This window comes from Colias croceus, chromosome 26, assembly GCF_905220415.1.
Source record: "Colias croceus chromosome 26, ilColCroc2.1".
NCBI classification, from domain to species: domain Eukaryota; kingdom Metazoa; phylum Arthropoda; class Insecta; order Lepidoptera; family Pieridae; genus Colias; species Colias croceus.
In genome coordinates this window covers 511,114-537,153 of record NC_059562.1, presented here as the reverse complement: position 1 = coordinate 537,153, position 26,040 = coordinate 511,114, and the positions used below count along the sequence as shown (strand labels likewise).

The 26,040-nt window shown below is 32.0% G+C and overlaps 1 protein-coding gene across 2 annotated transcripts in view; it reads right to left on the bottom strand.

Moving 5' to 3' along the window:
* LOC123703420 (solute carrier family 41 member 2-like) overlaps window positions 1-26,040 on the bottom strand; it is an 80,267-nt gene that overhangs the window by 4,068 nt on the left and 50,159 nt on the right. For both annotated transcript variants that reach the window (XM_045651402.1, XM_045651401.1), the window contains 8 exons: window positions 20,988-21,080; window positions 12,820-12,950; window positions 9,144-9,248; window positions 7,801-7,867; window positions 2,621-2,733; window positions 1,913-2,057; window positions 1,355-1,501; window positions 284-431 (listed from right to left, as the gene is read on the bottom strand). In XM_045651402.1, the coding sequence (XP_045507358.1) occupies window positions 284-431; window positions 1,355-1,501; window positions 1,913-2,057; window positions 2,621-2,733; window positions 7,801-7,867; window positions 9,144-9,248; window positions 12,820-12,950; window positions 20,988-21,078 (947 nt within the window). In that variant the 5' untranslated portion in view covers window positions 21,079-21,080. The remainder of the gene's footprint in view (window positions 1-283; window positions 432-1,354; window positions 1,502-1,912; window positions 2,058-2,620; window positions 2,734-7,800; window positions 7,868-9,143; window positions 9,249-12,819; window positions 12,951-20,987; window positions 21,081-26,040) is intronic.

Sequence of the window (26,040 nt, the reverse complement as noted above, 5' to 3'; positions counted from 1 at the left end):
GAAGGAAGGAAGAAAGATGGAAATAGGTATAGAATATAGAAAGGCACTTAAATACAACAAATCAAGAAGGAAATAATATCATCTTCCTAGATGTTTACTTGCACGTTAAAGAAAGAAATTAAAGAAATAGAAGTAGAATAGACTACAGAACACTTAATTACCACAAAATAAGAAGAAAATAATCACATCTAGGTAGTCTAATCTATTAACTAATAAATATCAAAAGATAAGAAAGGAAAAAGAATATCAGCTCATGCAATCTCTATAAAAGTAAGCAACTAACCCGCTAATAAACAGCGCCGAGATGACCGGCGTCCAGCCCGTCGTCAACACCGTCTTTGTATACTTGTTCCTCCAAACAATGAACACCCAGATCGGCAGCAGGCAGTAGTACACGCATAGGAGCGCGATCGGCTGCCAGAGAGACGTTTCTGGAAATTATATCAAATTTATTATATGTACATCATGACTAGCCGTCTGCTTTACTGACTGATAAATAATGTCGCCTATGCTGCTAATTAAATATGTCAATTATTAATGCTTAAAGAATTTATTAAATCGATCTAAAAGTTTTTCCAATAGTTAAATCATAATAAATATTTGATACTATAGGAGTTCTTTAAAAGGCATTTGATTGCTTTGATCACCTTTATTAACGTAATAAATAATAGTATTAAGAAGACAGAATTTAACTTAGAGTTAAACGTACACTTCTTTTCTGATACATTCTTTAAACATTTTTGAATTTGTTTTTTCTATACAATACACAAATGTATTATTTATGCGTAGACACTTATTTTTTTAATCGATTAAAGCATCAAAATGTATCTAATCAAAGTCTAAAAGATAGGATTGCACGAATTGACTCATTAATCAGATTGTCTTTTTTAATATTATAGGTAATCACGGATCAGACATCTGTTCTAAATTATCTATTGAAACTTATCAGTTTCCCTAGAAATAAGTCGCTACATAAAAAGGACAAAAGTGACGTCAATGTTAAGCCTCTTATAATAAGTAGGTATAGATAAAAAAAAAATTGGTTGCCTGTAAAGTCGGTATACGGGCGAAAGTTTTACGTGACAACGACTTTTTATGTCTGTCTCTCTCGCTCTTAGGCGGGCTAACCATGCCCGCGTGCCTCTTTCGGTGACTCATCGTAACGTTACCGAGCGTTACACTTTTTCATAAGTGACTCCCAGCCGCAACCTAATTTAAGACGTTGTCACGTCAAAAAAATTAAAAGCTTTTCTTTTCCTCGCTTCTCCTTAGTTTTAATTTTTTTCTATTGTATTTTTGTACGTGTAAGGGTGCATTGGAAATAAATGTATTATCTTTCTTTCTTATAACTTACTTATTTGCTCAAACATGTACTGCGCAGTGACGGCAAGCACAGAGTTGCTGACGATGTCACCGATGGAGGCCGCTAGAGGCGTCGCCACGTTGTCCGGGTTCACTTTGAACTTCTGCGACCCGAATATCACCATTACCATCACGAAATCTGAAATAGAAAATCAAAATTTAACGTTTTAATAACTTTTATAAAGATTATTGGTAAAACTGTAGGATAATCAAATTCTCTTTCACCCGTCGCTGATAATGTCCCTGATATTCTCACTCACTTCTTGACGTTTATTTTCATAAATTGGATCTAACTGATAGGTAAGATAATTATACCATATCCAGAAGGTGAGAAACTGGATTTTTTCAATTAAAGTGAGTAGCAAAGACTATTTCTTTTCTTTTTTAAGAGAAAATCGCCATCAGTCCAATACCAATGTAATCGTGTGTTCGAAAAAACGTTACCTTCAAACACAGATAAAAAAACGGTACCAAATTATATGTACAATTAATGAAGCTATACCTAAACTAAAGAATACTATATAGGTACAAACTGAGAAGAAGAACTTACCAAGCACAAAACACGTGGTGGTAGCTGTGAAGATGGCGGAGGAGATGAGCAGCAGCACATAGTTCCCGTTGAACGCGCGGTCCGTGATCGAGTTGACCACTATCGCGAACATCGAGACCACTGTGGCGGCGACTATTGCTTGCACCTGAAAACAAATACATCATAATTAAAGGTGTAAAGAGTAGGTCAGGTAAGGGTGAAGTGACTTAATGACGAATTTTATCTTAGCACTAGCTGCTCCGCGCGGTTTCACCTCCGTAGCTCCATTCCTATTGGCCGTAGCGTGATGTTATATAGCCTATAACCTTCCTCGATAAATGGGCTATCTAACACTGAAAGAATTTTTCAAATCGGACCAGTAGTTCCTGAGATTAGCGCGTTCAAAAAACAAACAAACTCTTCAGCTTTATAATATTAGTATAGATTAGTATAGGGACTAGAATACGTAAGTTGGTAGAGCAATTAAAGAGCTGATGCTCAACACTTATCATAATTACAGGATTATGTTTTTTCAAAAAAATTATGGAATCATCATTGTAAAAAATATTTTTATAGATACATCGTAATATTTAATTCTGAATTAAATAATTTTTTATATCAATCAAACACAAGTTCGAAAAAATGCAGTTCTTGTGAACCATTGCAGACACTTGGTCAATAATAATTAGCATTTCTTCATTCCTTAATACGAAGGTAAAACATTGTTACCTGAACTAATGATATGTTCCCGACGACCATGGAGATGACTTCCCGCGGCGACTCCATGTTGCCAAGGTTCGCTTGCGTCGACAGCCGCGATGCGAGACACATGTCCAAATTACCTGGTAAACAAGAAAATGATATTGTAGATATTAATTATTAAAAAAGAGCGTGTGTGTCGAGCACACGTGTCAGAAGTGAAACATCTTTGACAAGATTCAAAGATACCAAAATCATCGCCTACAACCATGACGTGACGGTATTGTCATGATGCGACTTGAAATTTTACTCTCAACGCGCGTAGAGAAATTTCAGTACAAAAAAAGAAAGTCTTATCGCTCCGTAATTATCAAGAAAATGACTTAAAAAAATAATGCTTCAGTGCCGAAATTATTGGTTTTACATATTTTTATATTTTATTCGAAACACAACATATTATAAGAAAACTTTTAGTTGTCAAGGAGAAACCCGTCCAAAATCTGATAACAATGAACTATCAAACATGAATTAATTGAATTGTTGTAGTATTTTTTTTCTGTATCATTTTATGATGCGGTTTGCTATAATTATGAAATCACATAACATTAGATAGGTTTAGACGAAATCGCTTCCCGCAGTCTGTCTGTTTGCCCCTATGTACCTAAGCTTAAATCTGTTCAACAACGCATAACATTTTGAAGAGATTTTTTTAAGTTTTAAAGTCCATGTAAGTAGAATTATTTTTTCACCTCTCCATCAGGCTATCAATTGCAATTTTAAATAGCATCGCTTATATTACAAAAACTAAATCTTGTTTATTAAATAAGAGTAGATCACTTATGTTTATATATCGGCTTTGTTACAAAAAGGATCAAATTATTTAAACATCTCATATAGCTTCTATAGAAACCGTCTTTATTTATTCAAGTATCAAGTAATGTTTTATAAGCTTAATACTAAAATTATCATCATTGATGTTTGAGTGAATATCATATAGGTTACATGTAACGATGTAACCTTCGTCCCCGTCAAGGGGGGACGCCCTTGTGCATGTCGCTACCAGGGTGAACCTTCAGTTCACCCCCGCGTCCGCGTTAAAATGTAGAAGCCCTTCTGGCTAACATTGAGAGACACCACACAAAAAAAAAAAAGATGTAACCTTCATTTAAACGGAATTACTAAACTCAAACTCCAAAAAATGTTATTTCTGTAAACTTTTCCAATTTACATATAAATAAAATGTTTTTGAGTATTTATGAGTAGTCATTTTTATTTGCATTTTTCCGAACCTCAAAAGGAAAAAAGGAACTCTTGTAGGATCACTTAGTTGTCCGTCTGTCCGTCTATCTGTCTATTTAAAACCACCACCGATTCAGAATGTCTCTTTTATCGAGAAGAATCGGCAAAAAACTCAATCGTTACCTACTTTTTCAAAGACTTTAGCATTAAGAACAAATATTATTTTATAATACTAAAAATGATTTCTCGACGATAATTATGAAAATACATTTCATTGACTGTAATGTAAGTGTAATTTGTAAGTACTTGTTATCTCTTTACAAAAACATTGTGTTTGGAAATAATAAAATAAATGCTAAACAGTTGCAATTGTTGTTTTTGGAAATACACACGCAAACATTTAACAGTTATCGTACGATAAAACTGCATTACTATTATAACATGGAAACAACATTGTCAAACAATATTTTAGATAAATTTACATTTTGGTTTATTTATGTTTCATTGTACCTACGGCACACCCCGGACACTCCATACAAAATGATTGTTTTGACAGTCACACTGTAGAGACTGCAAATGTGTGTGTTAACGCTTTATGGTTGGCACATTTGTGACTAGCGTAAAAAAAATTCGCGTTTTTCTGATGAAATACATCCGTAAACAGCACAATATTTAACCATTTTCTACGAAAAACGATAATCACAAATCCAAAATGTCAATCTTCGTTGCGTTTCGTCTAAAGACGTCGTTGGTATCGTCCTTGCGGGGAAATGGGTACCATAACATGTCTGATCGTGCGGGGTGAGGTAAGTGTTTAATTTTGGCGGGAGGCGGAGAGTGTCCGTTCTGTAGCGTTTAGCTACTATTATATTGTATTCTGTGCCTACGGTAGGGTAATTATGTAGAACAAAGTAATATTGGAAAGAGTAGGTAATTATTTATCGAGTGAGAGTGATCAATCCTTCTTGGTAGTTTATTAAAAAAGTCTATTCATATACTTGTAAAAGTTTACAAGTATAAAAGGTTTTGACTTTGTGTAAAGTATGACCAATGCTTTTTTCATGAATGTAAAATTAATAATAGCAGATCTTTATTATTTAATAATTATACATACCTACTAATATTATATAAAATTGACATAACGGTTTGTGAATACTTTTGTTTTTTAAACATTCCTATGACAGCTGACAGCTGTTATTGTTAATTTAGCAGCTAAAAACTTCACACATTTTTAAGACCCAAATTAGGCATAAAATAATAGTATTATTTATTCGCAATTATTTTAAAAACCTTTATATAAATATATCGTAGCGTTATTTACTTGAAGTTCTAAATTAGTTCTAGAACATTCCATTACTTAGGTTCTAGTTTAAATGTATGTCTAAAGGCACCTACGGATGTCGTCCATTACAGAAATTATATTGTGCTTAGTGTACCATTAACTAAATACAATAATATAGTCGCCATTTTAAATTGACTTTGAAACAGCCGAGTGTGAAAAGTTCATTTACTTATGTTCAAAATCTATACAAATTTGATAAAGCTGAAGAGTTTGTTTGTTTGTACGCGCTAATCTCAAGAACAACTGGTCCGATTTGAAAAATTCTTTCGGTGTTGGATAGCCCATATATCGAGGAAGGCTATAGGCTATATATCATCACGCTTAGACCAACAGGAGCGGAGGAACGCGGGTAAAACCGCGAGGCACAGTTAGTGTAGCTATAATTCTGAGTAAGCGGGTTTTAAACACGAATATATAAAAATATGTGTTTTCGGGTATTATAGAGTGTAAAGCAAACTGTTTAATTATTTATTTATGGTAAATATTCCAATTTGGAGATTTACTTCAAGTAAATAATTCCATTAAGAATCTGTCACATTAATAAATATGTAGTTAGGTTAATAAATATGTACTGTTAATTTGTATAATAACAATAAAACAATACAATTTTTGATAAGCGTTAATCTACACTAATATTATAAAGAGGAAAACGTTGTTTGTTTGATTATAATGAATAGGCTCATAAACTACTGGACCGATTTTGATGAAATTTGGCACAGACAATCTTTAGACCCTGAGAAAGAACATAGGCTACTTTTTATTGCGAAATATGTACCACGGGCGAAGCCGGGGCGGACCGCTAGTGTAAAATAAATAAATATTCATCCCAGGTGTAATGCTACTGACAAACTAATTCGGTATCACATTTTTTTATCAACATGACAAAAAAAATAATCAATTTGCTTGACAGTAATCAGCTACTTTCAATGTCCTTGTTTCGATCGAATATTAATTATATCATAATTAGCATTATTTTTGGATTTTTTATCGGTTTTTTATCACTTTGGTTTAAAATAAATGTAATTTGTTTAAAAACATCGTATTTGATAAATAAAAATCATTTTTTTGTTTGTACAAAAAAAAATTGGTCACATCATGAAATTATCTTACTCTTCAGGAAAGAAAATGGATAAATGCAATACTTAGTTAATTGTACTTTTGAAAAGCGTTGGAGGTGGTATCGTTTTTAAGGTCATCGTATTCAAACAAACAAACTCTAGCTATTAAGTTGAGAAATGTATAATATTTCTTCTTTATAGTATCTCGATAATAATTGCATTTTAAATCTGTCAGAGTTTATGAATTGATAATAAATTAATATTTATCAATAGTTTATACAATGCGTCCTATTCCTCATAATCAATGGGTTTTTGTTTCGTCGCTAATAGCCGTATTGTTGGAGAAGAAAAACGTGTAATCATTGTTAAGACGGTAGTATTTCATTATGCTGTGTCTACATCTGGGCTTCACAGAAAGATATATAGAAAGAATCACGCCAATCGGTCGAAAACCCATGGAGCATAAAAATTAAAAATATATTATGATTTCAGAGTTCTGTTGTTTCTGGTTGGTTAAATAAAATAAGATAACAGACAAATCTATACTAATATTACAAAGCTGAAGAGATTGTTTGTTTGTTTGTTTGTTTGAACGTGCTAATCTCGGGAACTACTGGTCCGATTTGAAAAATTCTTTCGGTGTTAGATAGCCCATTTATCGAGGCAGGCTATAGGCTATACCCTCTCTAATAGATAATGTGGTACCAAATTTCTAGTCCTGTCGTAAAAACGTTTTTAACTTAAATTTTCAGCACAGTAGCAACTACATATATACTTGAGCTACATGTCATGTTTATCAAACCCTTTCAGGAATTCGTGTTTAATCAATGAGAATATTAATTTCCTTTAGCAGGTAATTTCCGGTGCAAAATATTTATTATGTTTCTTTCTACCTAGTATCTACGCTAAATTATACGTTTTTAAAGTTTTCACGAAGTCGGCGTTTCATTTTAAAATGTACCTAATGTATGTCTAAGCCACTTTAATTACCCTAATAAAGGTTAACATGCATTGTGTTAAATGATCTTGATATTATGTCAAGTTATAGTCCAGATGTGCTCACACCCTAACAACGTGACAATTACATAGAAAATTGCTCAGTAATAATCTGAGTAATGACAGATTTTTATCGCGAACATGAGCGGAGATGATTTTTACGATCGTTCTGCAGTCATGTCTTATTGCCTTGTTTATTCTGTGGTTTTATGACGTCACACTGAAAGTAATCATTTTTTATACCTAGTAATCTTCCAATTAGTTACAGAACAGTAAATTATATGTACCTAATTCCAAGAGTACGACGTCCATTAAAAACTATAGAATGTGTACTTCTTAAACTATAAAAATAAAAACTATTAAATTACTACCTACCTAAATAAAAAAAAAATATTATTTCCCAATAGACCACGCCTGGAATTACTTTAGAGAATATACCAGTAGAGTACCTAATGAACTGAAAAGTACTTAAAAATAAACACTTCTTAATCAATAGATTAGATAAAAACTTGTATATATGTACAATTTAATAATCGATAAATAATACTAAGTATTGAAAGTAAAAAAAAACTAACCTTTTAGCCCTGACAGCGCGGGAACTAAAACAAAGATGGCCGACACTTCCACGAAAACGTCCCAGTCCTGTAAAAACAGTATATAATTTATTTAATTTTCTTTGGTTAAGATAAATTTATGATAATATTTATTGCTCAGTAGGTACGTTATTGGATTTAGGCTCACTTAAGAATAATAAGTCTTTTGTTAAAATATTATTTCTAGATTATTAGGTAATTTCAAATTTGTAATACTAGTTTTCCTTTCAAAGATAAACTAGCATAGTTCCCGTTCCCATGGGATTTCCGGGATAAAACTTATCGTATATTGTGTTAAAACAAGCTACTCTCTATATGTGTGCTAAATTATATTGTACTCGGTTCAGTGGTATTTGTGTGAAAGAGTAACAAACATACATACCTACACATACATCCATCCGCACAAACTTTCGCATTATTTATAAATTATAATATTAGTAGGACAACACCAAAGCGAAAGACTTTTCTCTGTGAAGAGCAAAGTATTGCGTTTATTTGTTACCTATATGTATAGGTATATATACAAAATATGCACATATATACGTTGGCATATTTTTAATTACATTCTGTATCGAGACAATTAATCACTTAGATATTTTGTATAGATACTTCACAACTTGTCACACTATACAGATTAAGATCTTGCAATCACAAAGGCGATCAACGAATACCTTAATCAAAAAAACCTACCATCTGGCTAACTGTAATCTTTCAAAAAATTGTTATCAATAACAATTTATAACGTTGTAAATAGATACGTGCCATTTTTTGAAAAAATCAATCATTTTCCGAGAACAATAATATTGTATAAAGATAAAAATATATAGTTAATGTTACGTGTAATCTTTATAATAATATAATTGGAAATTTATAAGTATTGAATTGGCTGATAAGCTACGAATTTTCATGTTTCCATTTTTTGAGCTACTTAGAGCCAGCGCGCACGAGCAACTTTGTCTCCGCAACTATTTTGTCTCTCCCATCAACTCTATATGGGCTAGTAAGAAAGTGCACGCACGTAGCTACGCAACTTCCTATAGAGTTGATGGGAGAGAAAAAATAGTTGCGGAGACAAGAGTTGCTCTTGCGCGCTAGCTCTTATATATTATTCAATATTAGAATTTATAGTTTAGCTTTGTGAGTATAGTTTACATGTTTGTTTAAATTTTAAGTTAACGCAACGATACATTCACAATATATTCACAGGGAAACTGGTGTAAAATGTGTGGGGCAGGGGAACTACCTTTCCCCGAGCGCTCTCTTTCCCCGAGCGCTCTGGGTATGCCTAAATGCATTCTCCACTATAAAAAAAGGGGAACACTTACCCTAACTGTCCCCAGAACAAGACCAGCTCCAATGGTGCCACAACCAGCTATGAAGAAGGGAACAGCCACCTGCATCAGCGTGTTCCACCACCTCTCCTCCTTCTTCTGCGAAAAATATAAACAATTAGGTAATGACGAAAACCTCTAAATATTCTACGAAATAAAATGAGAAAATGTCATTAATTACTTCGGTACTTTTCAAATTAACATATAAATTAATGAGTAATATATTTTTTACAGTATTACAAATTCTTAATCGACACAGGACGTTATGAACCATCATTTATTTATGACGAATAATATGACGGAATATAAAATAGTATATCCTGGAATACATTTGTTTTATTATATGATTAATTATTGTTTGTTATATATATATTAATTATTGTTTGAAAAATAACCATAAATAATTTACACATTATTTAACATTCACAAATTCTTATTTTAACGATAAATAGGTACCTACTAATGAATAAGAAAACGTTTAATAATTACTTCAGCATTTATTATATCTGTTATAATTTCAGTATAGTCAAAATTAAGACGAATCTAAATAAAATTATATGAACCTATAATCCATCAAACTATATAAGTTGATAAATTGATCAAGTATACAGACATACACGCGAAATACATGATCATTCTTTTAGTCGCATTCGAGTAACAGTGCATTTACATCAAACGAACTTAAAGAGCTAGAGCAAGAGAATTGTTTCGTGATTGTTGTTTAGTATTAGAACATTGCATATATTTTTTTCGAACGCACTAAGAACAACGAAAGCATGCTCTACGCCTGATTACACTAAAATAATTTGACATAGTGGGGTTAGAATGAGCATTCGCTCGTTCGGTCTAAATTGTGGTCTAAATGCACCGCTAGGTACTTAAATAAAAGCTATTATTTAGTAACGTCTTTCAAATCTTAAAAAACCTTTTTTTCTAATATATTTTGTATCTAGATTACAAATTATCACATCTAGATAAAATAATGGAACTTGTAACATAAATTTTGCATTAAGTATTAGTATTAGTTTCTATTAGTCAACGATAACATATGTTTTCAGTTTTATAGTGAAAAGATAGAGGTAAGTTTATTAATTAATAAAAAATTATAATAATAATTTAATCGGACGAAATAAGTAATTTATAAAACTATTCTACTACTACTACTACTAGGTACTATAAACATGTTTGCGTGGATGTTTGTTACTCTATTACATAAAAACGGCTGATCGGATCATCGAAGAACCAAGGTATAAACGAAACCGCGGTCCGAAACTAGTCTATAAAGTAAACCACGCAGATTTACCCGACAAATTAACTAATATGAAACCTCCTTTACTTCAAAGAGTAAATACGTTTTATTTTTTTTAGAACATGATATTAAATAATCTAATAAATAACAGAATTATAAAAATAATTTAAAATACGGTCCAGCAAATGAATCCAAAAAGATTAATGTTTGTTACTCAATCATGCAAAATTTGCTGAACGAATTTCAATGAAATTCGGCACGCAGATAGTTGACAAAGGGACAGTTATTGTTACGGTAAAACCATTCTCCTAGTTAGTTTTTATCATAATAAGTAACTGTCAATCATTTGCTGTGCTTAAATGGATCATGACTCATTTGAACTATTAGCACATAATGCGGAAAGCCCAGTAATCTAAGTACCGTCAACAAACAAAGTAATTGATTATTTTTATTCATATAAATCCGCCCATTGCACTAACCATTGTTAGATTTCATTCATTAAACGCGTCAGTTGAAGTTATATTTATTTATTTATTTTTTATTTAACATATTTCTTACATGATATAATTTACATTAATGATGCAATCATAAACTCATTCAAGCTCTCTTATATTTTTAATAATTCACGTTATAGTAAAAATAAATCACTTTTATTCTTTTTTATAATATTCCTTGTAGTACGAGCATGGTTCTGATCGATAAAATGTAAATATCTACCACAATTCATCAAAATTAAAATTTTGTACAACTGACAAAACAGACCAGTATAATAGATGCTATATACCCTGCTAACTTTTTTAAGTTCAAAAGTTTTATTTTGATTACATTATAAATATTAAAAAACATATTTTTCGATCGTTGCTGTCTCTACACATACTGCATAATACCAATACGTAAATAATTCGCTTCACTGATAGCTTATCGATGCATATTTCCTGAGAAACACTAATTTCCATCATTTTAAACTGCTTATAAAGTACTTCAATGTTATTTTCTGAAAAATACATAAATTTTACAATAGGTAATGTTTAAATTATTTTTTTTTATAAATTCGTAAAAAAACGACCATGAAAAGGATGCGATATTCTAACTAAAATATGTTAGTATGTGACTGCTTTTTCATTAAAAAAATCGATAAAAGGTAAATTTTACATCACCAGAGGATTGTAGCCATTTTATTTACACTATATTGCATACTTTACTGAATTCTCATTCATTTACTTCGCAGTTAATGATTTTCTTTATAATTTAATATGAGATCCAATTTATTTTCACAACAACCCCAATCAAAACCATTCTTATATTATATTATCTGTAAAGAATACAAGAATCAATTCAATGTTTTAAAATCTATTATAATAAATTTGAACAAATTTACATTCCTCGTGGATTCCTTTAAGAATTTTAATAATATTTTATCGTTTTTAATGAGTCTTTAGAAATACTGACATTTTTAACGACGCAAATGACTTGAAAAGTCATTGATATTTCATTGTTTATTTTTAAAATTGCCTTAACACTATGGAATTTCAACAGATTATTATATTTCATATTGTTACTAACGATTTTTTACATAATAAATAAACGGCCAAAACGTAAAAATAATTTGATTGCATAAAGATGTATCTTTAGGCGTTTTCTTCTATTTCAAAATAGCTACAAAAAAGTTGAGAGTTGTCACGTTTAAATTGTTATTAATACATTACAATTCACTTTCAAAACCTATAATTTTCTAGAAAGACTTTACTGCGTAGATAATAAAAAAAACTCGATCGATTAAACTATTTCATTCCTTCAATGTTATGGAGAGCGGCTATGACGTACTTCCGTGAACATCGAACTTGATGGGTTTTTTTTATTTCCTTGCTTTTTATTGTTGTTTTCGCATTGTGCTATTTTTTGGTTATGTGATAGGAGGTCCTTGGAGAAAGAGTTAAGAGATGAATGAAAAACGCTTAATTCGATGCACAAAATAGGTATCGATGACGTAAGTAGGGAGAACCATGATATGTTACTAATATGAATTTTCATGCAAATAAATGACTTGATATTTTAATAATAACAGTCTCAGTGTTAACAAGTTTCAGTAAAAAAATGAAGAAGTTTATGAGGAAATTAACATTACAATTAGAGAGCCAATTTGAGTATCTCTAGAAACTTTATTAATCCCTATTTAATATTATAAATGCGAAAATAACTCTGTCTGTCTGTCTGTTACGCTTACCTCTCAACCGATTTTGATGAAATTTGGCACAGACAATCTTTAGACCCTGAGAAAGACAATAGGCTACCTTTTATTGCGAAATATGTACCACGGGCGAAGCCGGGGCGGACCGCTAGTTACGCATATACCTACTCTGTTGCCTCCTATATTCTTCTGCTAATAAAAAGCTACTTATTATACGGTAAAAGTAATCTTACCCCGGACAAGGGTTGTTTCTCAGCATCTTCATCAGGGATCTTCTTATCTGGAGGGTCCCCGGGACTCTTCAGATCCCCGTTCGAGTTTATTGAAGCCATCGTGAATCCACTGTCTGGACTGCCAATTTCATCTGCAATTTATGCATATAATTAAATTGTATGTTAGGAAATAAAAGTAATTTTTAGAGTGAAGTTTTTTTTAGAGTTCTGTTTGGAAAAACGGGAACCTATTACTGAGACTTCGTCGTCTGTCTGTCTGTCCGTCCGTCTGTCACCTGGCTATATTTCATGAACTGACTGTTGCTGTTAGAACAACAAATAATAAAAATATCGTCGTATCACGTAAAGAAACAGTAAGCACGGAATTAAATTGGACGGGTGACTATTTTTTTAAAGTTACTCTTTAGCTTATTTGTACGGAACCCTTAGTATGTCGCGAGTCCGACTTGCATGACCAATTTTTTTTATATTACCTATTTCTATACGAAAACACCTGTAACTTATTTAAACCATATGAGAGAATACGTAATATTATTACTATTGTGGTTTCAGCATCGAAAAATAAATAGGTTAATGCTAATCTTTTCTAGATTACGTATTTAACCCCTTATTGCATGAATTATTAAGGAGATGAAATAAAAATTATTTTTTTGCAAAAAAGTGTTTATTAGACCTTACATTATGAGATCAAATTGAGAAAAAAAATTATTTACTTATATTATAGAAAATATATAACGGCGCCATATATGGACTCGTATGCAGTGTTTGTTGTATTTTTTCTGTCATATATGGCTTCGTATGCAATTAGAAAAAAGTAACTAATTAATAAAATAAAAACATATTCCGGATTAATTTCACACACACGGTTGCTAAGCCCCAAACTAAACTTAAGCTTGTATCCTGAATGCTTAGTCAACTGATATGCTACATATACTTTACATAAATCCTATCCTACTTATATTATAAATTCGAAAGTTTGTGAGGGTGGATGTATGTGTATGTGTTTGTTTGTTACTGTTTCACGCAAATACTACTGAACCGACTTCTATGAAATTTAGCACACATAATATAGAGGGTAACTTGGACTAACACATAGGATAGGTTTTATCCCGAAAATCCCACGGGAACGGGAACTATGCGGGGTTTTCTTTGAAAACGCGGGCGAGGCCGCGGGCGAAATGTTAGTACTTTATATGGATACCTAAATAACACCCAGAATCACAGCCAACTTATACTTCGTGAAATTGCTTAAAACAATTACGTTTGTCATTATAACATAAAAACACGTTATATTTTTCACATAACGTGAAGGAACGAAATTGGAACAATATAGGCATAGCTGACGGGCGTTCTTCTTCCAAATTCGGTAATGACTAATCCCATCAGACCGTACAGAATCAAAGTGAAAATCTAGATGTCCTGCAGGAGTTTTTCGTAGCTTTTTTGCGGTAATTGGCGAGTCAGAAATACTGAGGAGACTCCAGAGATGCCGATGTTTCTAAGTTTTTGAGAGACGACCACGTCTTTTGGTAATAAGAGCTTTCCCTGACTTTCGCATTTGCTCTGAAACGGCTAATTAAAAATCATACAGTGGCATATAGCATGAGTCTGTATTTATTGATGATGATATAATATTTACATGCTTAGCATAGTGAGATAAAAGTGTCTAGGATTGATACTGGAACAATCAGTGAAAGTATCCTTGAATGCTGTGCTTGAATGCATACCCAGCCACATATGACATAATATATTTTGGACGGAATGCATACGAAGCCAAATATGACAGATTTGGAAAAGTACAAAAAAACATGATTAAAGCAAAAAAACAACCTAACCAAATGTTTTACCTTATTTTAGAAAGACTAAAGAATGAAGAAATATTTTTTTTTCATGGCTTTACTCACCTTTTTGATATTGAAATCTTAATTTGAAAATCACGGTTTTTTCCGCGCACCCAAACCGTCGCACGCGCTAGACTAAATCTATAATATATCTGATGGATAATATTTACACTGTATAAATTAATTACATTCCAATTCTCGATGAAATGCTGTTTAAGATGTAAGGTAGTTTTTTTAGATATTGTTTATAGTTAGCCTATAAAAAATTCATAAACTTCGTCGTCCATATATGGCTCTGTATGCGGTAAGGGGTTAAGAGATCAAGTACGTATATTTAGATGCAAAGTCTAGATTTAGTTCAAGGGAAGAATCCTAATGTTCATGGGTTTTATGTAAATATAGTGTTCTATTGAAAATCGTATTATAAGTTACTTTGACTTTTTTGTCTGTCCGACGTTGAAACGATTCTTTTTGATATAAATTATTGTAAGAAATTTTTAAAGAATAGAAAAAAAGAGCGAAAAATTTCTTACGATTATTTATTTCAAAACAGGCAACAAATATCTAAACTTGTGAAAAACTATAGTTTATAGCGAACTATAGCACCAGAGGTTATGGGTTCGAATACTAAACCGATTCTTAGCATTTTCTTTTTATTATTATTACGATGTTTATGTACAGAAAGCTTATTATATCGAGTAGAATGACCAGTCTTTGTTTTTTACCGAAAGAAAGGATCTTGCAGAATATATCTTTCTTATAACCAACAGGTAGCTCTTTGTGACCTCATGAAGATAAACTATACAATACTTTTACTTTCAGTCACGTATTCTCTTATCAGTGTTAATAATTTACAGTATTTACCTTTATCAGGGGAAGTGATAAGACCATCGTCTGTCAATTAACAAGATTTTCCCAATTTTATTTATCGAATTTTGCTAAATTTGCAAGAAACGTAGAGTTTTATGTTAAAATTACTTTAGAAAATGACTAAATAGTGGAAAATATTAGTTCAGCTTAAGTCATGATGTGATTAAACGACGATGTTTGTTTCGGTATATGATATAATGTTTATCGTGAAAAACACATTTTAAATAATTACTTATACTTAGTATAGATTTATCTAATGTAGATACATTAGATAAATCTATACTTAATATTATAAAGCTGAAGAGTTTGTTTGTTTGAACGCGTTATTCTCAGGAAATACTGGTCTGATTTGAAAAATTCTTTCGGTGTTAGATAGCCCATTTATCGAGGAAGGTTATAGGCTATATATATATCATCACGCTAAGATCAACAAGAGCGGAGCAATGCGGGTGAAACCGCGGGGCACAGCCAGTTTTATTATATGCGTGGTTCAACTCAATAGTGCATTGTATTTTAAGAGAATGTCTTAACCTTGACCGTGAAAAATATTTGCATTTGAAAGGCAATGCACATCACAAATACATTTCTTAAGCGTTATTTTAAACGTCTTACATATTATTTATATGGAAAATATTTGAAAGAATTAGTGCTCTACAGTAGATAGGAAAAAATCCCTATGTTTACGTTCATTATTTGTCCGAATGTTTCCACTAGTGGACAGTGGCGTAGCTAGGGGGACAAGGGCCCTGGTGCATAGGGAAAGAATCGGGCCCTCCTCCTCCCCTCCGCGTAGTTTGAACTTATATTTGCCTTCAAAATTATTGATAAGAATAAGAATAGAAAACAGTAAGTGAACTTATCTCTAGTAGGCTAAATCCATACGTCGTCTCTATTAGACTCTCCATGTGTTTAATAGAAGAAAAATGGAATAAATAAACAACGACGCACATGACAATATAGAATATTTATTATACAGATGAGATTAATTATGTAATGGAAAAAAACGATTTTTAACAGAATTCCCCGCCCAATTCACAATCTCTTGCGCGCTTTAATTTTTGCGAATTCGTCTATAATTTCACTCAAATCCAAGTTTGATGCCGCCTCATTTTCTATTGCAATTAACGATAAATGTCGGAGGCGATCTTGTTGAATGCTGTTTCTTAAATAATTTTTTATAATCTTCAGTTTACTGAAAGATCTTTCTGCTGCCGCGGAAGTAACAGGAATTGTATGAAACAGTAGCATCGCTGTATACACTTCCGTAAGGTCACATTCGAGCACGCCAAATTTTGTTTTAATTTCTTTGCAAAGCTGGCGAATAGACCACGTCTCCATCAATTGAGGGAGGAATCAGATGATATACATTAAGAAATTAGAGCGAGAAATTGGGTCCAATTATATCGCAATATTTCTTCTGAAACTGATCACAGGCCGTTCGGTGTTTGAGAGGGTAGTCAATACTGTAACACTGTAACCGTTGCTGCTGCGAACAGTATGAAAATCGGTGATGTCATCTAATTTTGACAGTCGAACACTATTTTACTGGAAACATTGATGAATTTAGTGTATCGAACTGTAAACAATCCCGTGTAACTGTTAAAATCTCAGTTTGGACAGGAAAATTCTGTGTTCCACTGTAAAATGAAGTGGGTACCCCGTTGTTTAAGCAGTTTACACTGCGATATTTACTGTTTCTTTTTTTCCGTGAAGTAGCTCATTTGTCAATTTGAATTTGAGTTTAGAATAACGTTGTTATTTTTTGTTGTCGATCATGTTGAGAGCTATCATAGATTATACGGTTACCGTTGTGGTGCAACCGGTATCGAATACATATTTTGTCATCGGAATTTTTTTTAGCGAAAATGAGTTCTAGCAGAATTTTGGTGCCAGATGGATGGATGTGCGGAATAGAAATCATAGCATTAGTGGTGATACTTGATGAAATAAGGCTGGTAGTAGGGAATTACGAATAACAACAGTCAGCGACACACCTAGCGTCAACTATTGTAGTACGTCCCAGACCCCAGAAAGTTGAAAACATCGCCACAAATATCATAAATGAGAACTCATGCAAGGCAAGAGCGAATGAAAGTTTCAATAAAAAGTTGATGGGTGGAATTGGCGAATTGGTCTCACTACCGTCAAGCACGTGAGCTTATCGCTGATCCAAAATATATTAATTTTTTTTTCAAAGCTGAGGTTTGAGGGCCCCCTGAGCTCCGGGGCCCTGGTGCACTGCACCACCTGGCCATATGATAGCTACGCCACTGCTAGTGGAATGTTTATCACAATTGTTTACTATTGTTTGAAATATATTACAAAACCACTTTAAAATAAGTCCTTAATTCATCCCTATATAATCCCATGATATATATTTAAAATTAATACTTTTTCATCCCGATAAACCACCCCAATTCAAGATAAACGTTCCTGTCTTTAATTTCAGGCCAAAGTTGGCGCGAATCATCACACTTCTTTCAGATAAAAAACCTTACCCAATATAGTATATCCATTCATCTTCCTCCATAATTTATGCACAATAATTTCTATATTAACACCCATTTTGCACAACCACACTGCTTTAAAACTTAATTAAAACTGATACGGAAAAGTTTAGCTATCTCCTATTTCCTTGCTAAAAACATGACTTTTGACAGTGACATTCGCGGACAGACTAAAATTTATCAACGTCATTAAAACAGTAATGTTTGTTTATATGTAATAAGATTAAGCAGTTATCATAGATATTTATGATACATAAATGAAAGCCGTTATATACTGCCGCTGTTCTTGCCTTGATAACCAATGAATGTTTTTTTGTATTGCAAAATGGTGTGCAATATTTTTAATGGTCACTAATGTATGTTTGCTTTGCAATTAATACAATACAATGTAAATTAATGGTCTATTAATTTAAAATCCATACTTATATTATAAAGCTGAACAGTTTGTTTGTTTGTTTGAACGCGCTAATCTCAGGAACTACTAGTCCGATTTGAAAAATTCTTTCGGTGTTAGATAGCCCATTCATCGAGGAAGGCTAAGGCTCACTCACTCATTCAACATCACGGTAAGACCAACAGGAGCGGAGCAATGCGTGTCAAACCGCGGGGCACAGCTAGTATAATATTATAAATATAGTAATATTATAAAGAACAATACTTTTATTGTTTATTACGATTTGACACAAACATTACTAGGCCAATTATAAAAATTATTTTACCATTACATAGATAATATTATATTTTTTTTCATTCAAGGTTAACTGGGCGAGCCGGGAAAAAATAATAAAAATACAGTTATTGTTATAGAGGATATCGATAGAAGAGGGATATCGAATCATTTCCTGATAAAATGATAAGATCAATTAAAAAAACTACTAATTACTTAATTATCGTGATTGATTAGGTTTTCCGTTTCTTTAACCTGTAATTAGTAAAGTTTATCTTTTATTTTTAAGATTATCATTTCTTTGTTCAGTCGAGTTATTAACTGTGTTTTTATTCATATACTAGCTTCCGCCCGCGACTCCGTCCGCGCGGAAAAATTAAGAAAAATTAAGATTTATTTTTTTTCTACGTATTTTTCCGGGATAAAAAGTATCCTATTTTATGCCCAGGATAATAAGGTATAATTATACCAAGTTTCATCGAAATCGAACCGCTAGTTTTTACGTGATGCCTTCACATACAGACAGACAGACAGACAGACAGAAAGACAGACAGACAGACAGACAAAAATTTATTTAATCACATATTTGGGTTTGGTCCAGTAACACCCCCTGGTATTTATTTTTTCAATATTTTCAATGTACAGAATTGACCCTTCTACAGATTTATTATATATTATGTATAAATAGATTTGTGTTTAGCAATTTACCTACAACGGAACTTTTTTAATATGAACACGCGTGGTGAAGGTTAAAGGAACAATTGAACTAATTTGACTGTGATTGTTAAATTAATTCAAGAAAGGAATTTAAATATGAATGATTAGATATTATAAAACTATAATAAAAACAAAGATTATATACCCAATAGTTGTATTAAATGTACGATAACTTTTCCTTATGCGTTTATTTATAATAATCAAATTATTGTCGATTTAATTTAGAGATTCTTATTTTATTTAACAAATCACGATGTTTCAGCAATTTCTTCAGACTATCATGAAGTTGTAATTAAGTAAGTTTCTTTTTGAAAAAAGATGGCGCGTAACTTCCAAGTAGGTTAAACAAAACACAAACTTTTTGAGGGTTTTCTTTCACATTTTCTTTTCAATATAACAAGCTGTTTATTAAATTCAAGTAACTATTCTAAGCTATTCTAATTCAAAGTGTACGATAAATTTGACGATGCATTTTATTCGATAAATATGTTTTTATTTCTTTTTATAAAATCGTCATGTTCAGTCATTTTTTTATCTCACAGATTAAAAATGGTGGTGCAGGTGCACATGTCAAACTCTTAAGTTATGTTAGTTTTCACTTCATTTTCTTAAGAATTTATAAATATTTTCTATTATTCTAACATTCCGATAATACTAGACGTAATACACTAACCATTGTTTTCTTTCACAATATTATCTCAAGTGGTTTGCACTAACAGTGATTTCTTTACTCAATAACTGCGTAAGTATAATATGTTTTGTTAATAATACAGTACTTACTTAACGTCAAATATAAATAAAACAAAGAACTGCACTATGTCTGTGTGTTCGTATGTGGTTTAAGAACTGCTGGATTGTGATGGTTTTCATCTATGGGTAGATATTTGTGGAGAAGTTATCGGAGAGAGATATTTATGAAGACGAATAAATAAAAGTATAATTCATCAAAGTGTGTGTGCTTATTAATACGAGTTAATTATTTTAATCATTTTTTGCAATGTCATTGTGCCTAAAAATGTTTGGTAAATAAAAACTAAGGGTAAAAAAGGGTTATCTTATTTCAAAGATTATTGAGTAAGATTAGAGATTAGAAAAGATTGTTTATTTTTAAAATAAAGCTTCTTGTGGATATTTTTGAGCAAATAATAAATCTATTCACTCGATATATTTTCTGACGAATTAAAATTTTATAATTTTTTAGTGGTTAGAAGCTAAAACAGTGTGACAGAGATAGTTAATAATATTATTGTTAAATACAACGTGCGCTGTGATATGTTTGCGCAAACTAAATATTACTAATTATTATTATTGAAATAAGTGTGACTGATGAAGTTGTGATGGGAAGATTCTTTGTTAGTATTTGTTATGTGTATACAAGCGTGCAGACGGATGAACAAAAGATGTGCGGTTTTCGAAGAATGAGTTTCTTGCTGACTCTTTTCTGAAACTGCTTTCCGAATCGGTGAATAATTGAATGCTCGTTTTCTGGCGTTTAATCGCCTGGCAAATCTCCATAACGGTTGGACCGGTTTTGATGAAACTTTCACGATTGGATAGCTCACTTACCGCAAATTGTAAATACAGGGTTGCCGTTGACGTGTGGCGAACAATCTTCGACCTTCTCTGAGGGCTTGACCACATCGGGCGCTCCGACCATGCCTGCAAAGATACAAACATAGGCTATTTTATCTGTTTCATTTATCTATACTTAATAATAAATACTGCCTCATACATATAAAGCTGAAAAGTTTGTTTGTTTATACGCGCTAATCTCAGGAGCAACTGTTTCGATTTGCTAAACTATTTCGGTGTTAGATAGCGCATTTATCGAAGAAGGCTATAGGCTAAATAATATCATCACGCTAAGACCAACAAGATCGGAGCAATATGGGTAAATCCGCGGGGCACAATATAATAATATCTATTAACATAAGTTGTTTCGCTAATGTAAATATAATAAATTATGTAATAAATTCATGAAAATTGGTTGTCGTTCTAGAGTTATAAAGTGGTGTAAATAACGCATATTTTATACTAGTTTTCCGCCTGCGGCTTCACCCGCGTTTTCAAAGAAAAACCCGCATAGTTCCCGTTCCCGTGGGATTTCCGAGATAAAACCTAGCCTATGTTACTCGTGGATAATGTAGCTTTCGAATGGTGAAAAATGGTTAAAATCGGCCCAGTAGTTTATGAGCCTATTCGTTACAATCAAACAAACAAACAAACAAAGTTTTCCTCTTTATAATATTAGTGTAGATGTAGATTAAGATATATTACATATAATTTAATTCGAGAAATATTTGTTGAATCGGACTGAAAAGTTATCTCTACATAGTATAAAACAAAGTCACTTTCTTTGTTCCTATCCGATTATCCACGCTTAAATCATTTAAACTACGCAATGATTTTGATGCGGTTTTTTAATAGATAGAGTGATTCAAGAGGAATGTTTTAGTACTTATATAATTTATTAGGTCTTAAACAAAGCGGGCGGAAAGCTAGTTAATAATAAGAAATAAATTGTTAAAAATAAAGTGACTTTAACATCTTCAATAACTATTGGTTCTAATAGGATAATTATTTTAGTGTTGGATTGTCTTTTATCAACATTTTATACCTAATCATGTTTTCTTTTCCCACAATCTAGTACCAAAAATCAAGATTTACAAATAACATGTCATACACATAATAAACTATAATGCCTAAATGACTGTTAACGCAACACAATAGTAATTTGGGCGCGGTTTGCTAAATTTTCATACAATTGTATGCCATTGTCAAGAAAAAACATTGTTATGAACTAACCTAGCGGAATATTTGTATTTTCAGATGCTCAGTTTATTTAAAGGCCTTTTAAAGGCATAAAACAATTTTGAAATGTGGATATAACTATCATTAATTTTACAGTGTTTAATAAGGACTTATTATTAAAGTTAAATAAATATATTCGAAAGAAAAAATAAATAAGGCTGAAGTTGTTTTAATTAATTTTAGATGTACCTTAATATTAGACACTCAATTAACTATTCAATGAGAAAATACTATAAATAGACAAGTTTTCAAATCAGATATTATTATAGTTTATCTTACGACTAGCTTTCCGCCCGCGGCTTCGCCCGAGTTTTCAAAGAAAAACCCGCATAGTTCCCGTTCCCGTGGGATTTCCGGAATAAAACCTATCCTATGTGTACTAAATACTACTGAACCGATTACATTGAAATTTTGCACACATATAGAGGGTAACTTGGATTAACACATAGGATAGGTTTTATCCCGGAAATCCCACGGGAACGGAAACTATGCGGGTTTTTCTTTGAAAACGAGGGCGAAGCCGCGGGCGGAAATCTAGTCGTAAGATAAACTATAATAATATCTGATTTGAAAACTTGTGTATTTATAGTATTTTCTCATAAATACCTACATAGTTAATATATATTTATAACAGAAAATCTTGCTCGTAACGATGAGATAAGTCATAAGCACATTTATTACTTAATCACATACTAATAGTTGTTACAGACAGACTTACAGTGATAAGATTACTTAGAATAACAATTCATTGAGAAAGCCACGCTAATTGTTTGTTTGTATGCGTTTTAATTACATTATAAATTATAATTAACTTATAATTATTATAGCATTTATAGGTGCATTAGGTAATTCCGAATTAAATTAAATAACTAGCGATTGAAACAAATATGAATGCTATTTTTACCGAAGTTGTTTGTTTTCATACGATAATTTCACGATACAATAAAACGATGCTCTGAAGTGACACAATTTTCCGAATTACCCGACAATATCCATATATTGTTTAAATGTAACAATATTTTAATTTGAATTTGTAAAATTTTTCTTACTAAATATCTACCTTTTAAAATATAAAAAAATAATACTTGTCTAAAAAGGAGGTTAATATGAAAAATTCATATTTGCCGTGAAAAAAATATATTTCTTATCGTTTCGATCTCTGTAGCAAATGGCATCGAAATTAAAACATGCATTGTTAGTTTTTACATATTATTTGCTGGGAAATATTTACTTTTATCTCGTATGTGTTCAATGTGATTTTTAAACTAATTTCAACGTTATTTCTAAACCAGTAAAAGTAAGAAAGACATTTTTCACACATGACACGATCTGATCCCACACCAAACTTTCGCTTGTGATATGGAACATGGAAACCAGATGGCTTATAAGCATACCTACATACCTGTATAATTTTAAATAAATACTTATATAGGTAGATAAATAACACAAATATTTGCCCTGGGTGGGAATCGAACCCAATACCTCTGGCTTGGCAGTGACTTTGCCTTCCAACCCAGAGGTAGTGGGTTCAACAAGCCAACCGGTCAGTCAAAATTCCTAAATCATCATTCTTAGATAAAATTCAATCCATTAATTTTAAACGGATTTGTTTCTATAGTTTCCAATAATAATGGAATTCTTCAACAGTTTACAAACCGAGCATTGAATCTATAGAAATGCGGAGATTATAAAGGTCAGTGAATTTAGGTCAAAAACTATAATACAGGTTTCACCTAATTATTTAATGAGGTTACAAAACAAGGCAATATAGTATTGCATCCGTATACAGGGTGTAATCTATACTTATATTATAAAGATGAAAGGTTTGTATGTATGTATGGTTTTCACGCATAAACTACTGGACCGATTTTGATGAAATTTGCCACAGACAATCTTTAGACCCTGAGAAAGAACATAGGCTACCTTATATTGCGAAATACCCCCGGGCGAAGCCGGAGCGGACCGCTAGTCGTTAATAGATCCCGTTTTATTTTTAAAAATTTATTGTTGTCATTTTACTCATATCTTCGATATCAGTAAATAGTTTTTTGATATCTGCAATAGTTACGGAACAATCGCCTGTTCACATTTAACGATTACACCCTGAGATGAAGATGTAGGTATAAGGTAAGTAAAAAACAGATTTATGAATATTTTATAGATCACGAAGTAAATAAAAGTATTGTTCTTTACATATGAAACAGACATACAAACTATTATAGGTACTTTGTGTGTTTCGAAGCAAAACATTCGCAAACTTGCATTTTTAAGATTATTTAGATATTACAGATGAATTCCATTAAAATAGTACGAATAAGAAAATTCCTGATTTCTCTAAAGATAGCAAAAATCGGCAATAAAATGTACATATCGATTGAATAGGTAATAAAAGTTGAATTTACAACATTATTATGTACAATTTTACGGTATTGTGAATATAATCGACCGTTATATCTTAATTGCCTTATCTTTCTTTCCACTGAAAAATATTCCTTTATTATAATTCACACATGAAATTTGAAATCCAAATAATTCTTTTAATAATAGATATTTTTGTTAATATTTGGTAATAAGAAACTGTATTGTTTTCGTAACAATTATTGTCAGCGAAGTCAGAACCTAAAAATAAAAAGGTATATAAACACAATTAAATTAAATCCATACTAATATTATAAATGCGAAAGTAACTCTGTCTGTCTGTCTGTTACTCAATCATGCCTTAACTACGGAACCAATTGGCATGAAATTTGGTATAGGGATATTTTGATACCCGAGAAAGGACATAGGATAGGTTTTATCCCGGAAATCCCACGAGAACGGGAACTATGCGGGTTTTTCTTTGAAACGCGGGCGAAGCTGCGGGTGGAAAGCTAGTAAATAATAAATGAGATTTCCGCGGGAACCAGTTTTAACAGATATATTAATTATGTTAATCTGGTTAACTAGATTCGTATAAATAGCAATGGCCGAGATTCTGGAGCTAGATATTAGATATCCAAAGGATTCTAGACATTTCTATGCTGTTGCGGAAGTTTTTCGACATTGTAGAGCTATAAAAACATAATGTGTTTCCTTTCGTTTGATTTAATTATATAATCTATATATATATAAAAATGAAACCCGTTTCGCGTTGTCACGGCATCACGTGTGAACGGCTGAATCGATTTAGATAATTTTATTATTTTATTTTATAATATTCCTTGAAGTACGAGGATGGTTCTTAACTTCTTATGTAAAGAAAACATAAAAATGTACCACGGGCGAAACCGGGGCGGACCGCTAGTAATAAATAAGATAGTTGAGAAAAATACGCTTAAGCTCATGTCATTTTTGTATTGTCACCGATCCTTGATAATACAAAGTTTGAATTTAATCGGTCGATTAAAAGTGGGTCAAAATCGAATCTAAAGGACCGACTCCTCCTTCATTCCGTTCACACAAATTCAGTATTGCATAAAGTGAAGTCCCATGTCCCATGTTATCTTCGTCTCCACCGGGAATCGAACCCATGACCCCTCGGTGTTACGCTCACGCGTCAACCACTGTACCAAGGTGGTACATAGTTTATTTTAATTCATATAACAAAAGAATTAAACACTAAAATATAGTCTGGGATCAAAAACTGCATCACAACCAAGGCCGATCCCACCGAAACTGAATCCCATCATTTAATCTCATTTCCTCGTTAGACGAACGGACAAGACAATTCCACATTCATATATGTACATCTTCATTTGTTCCCTATTTATAATTTTTAAAGGGACAAATGCATTATTTTAATTTTTAGGTATCACTGTTTTTTTAAGAA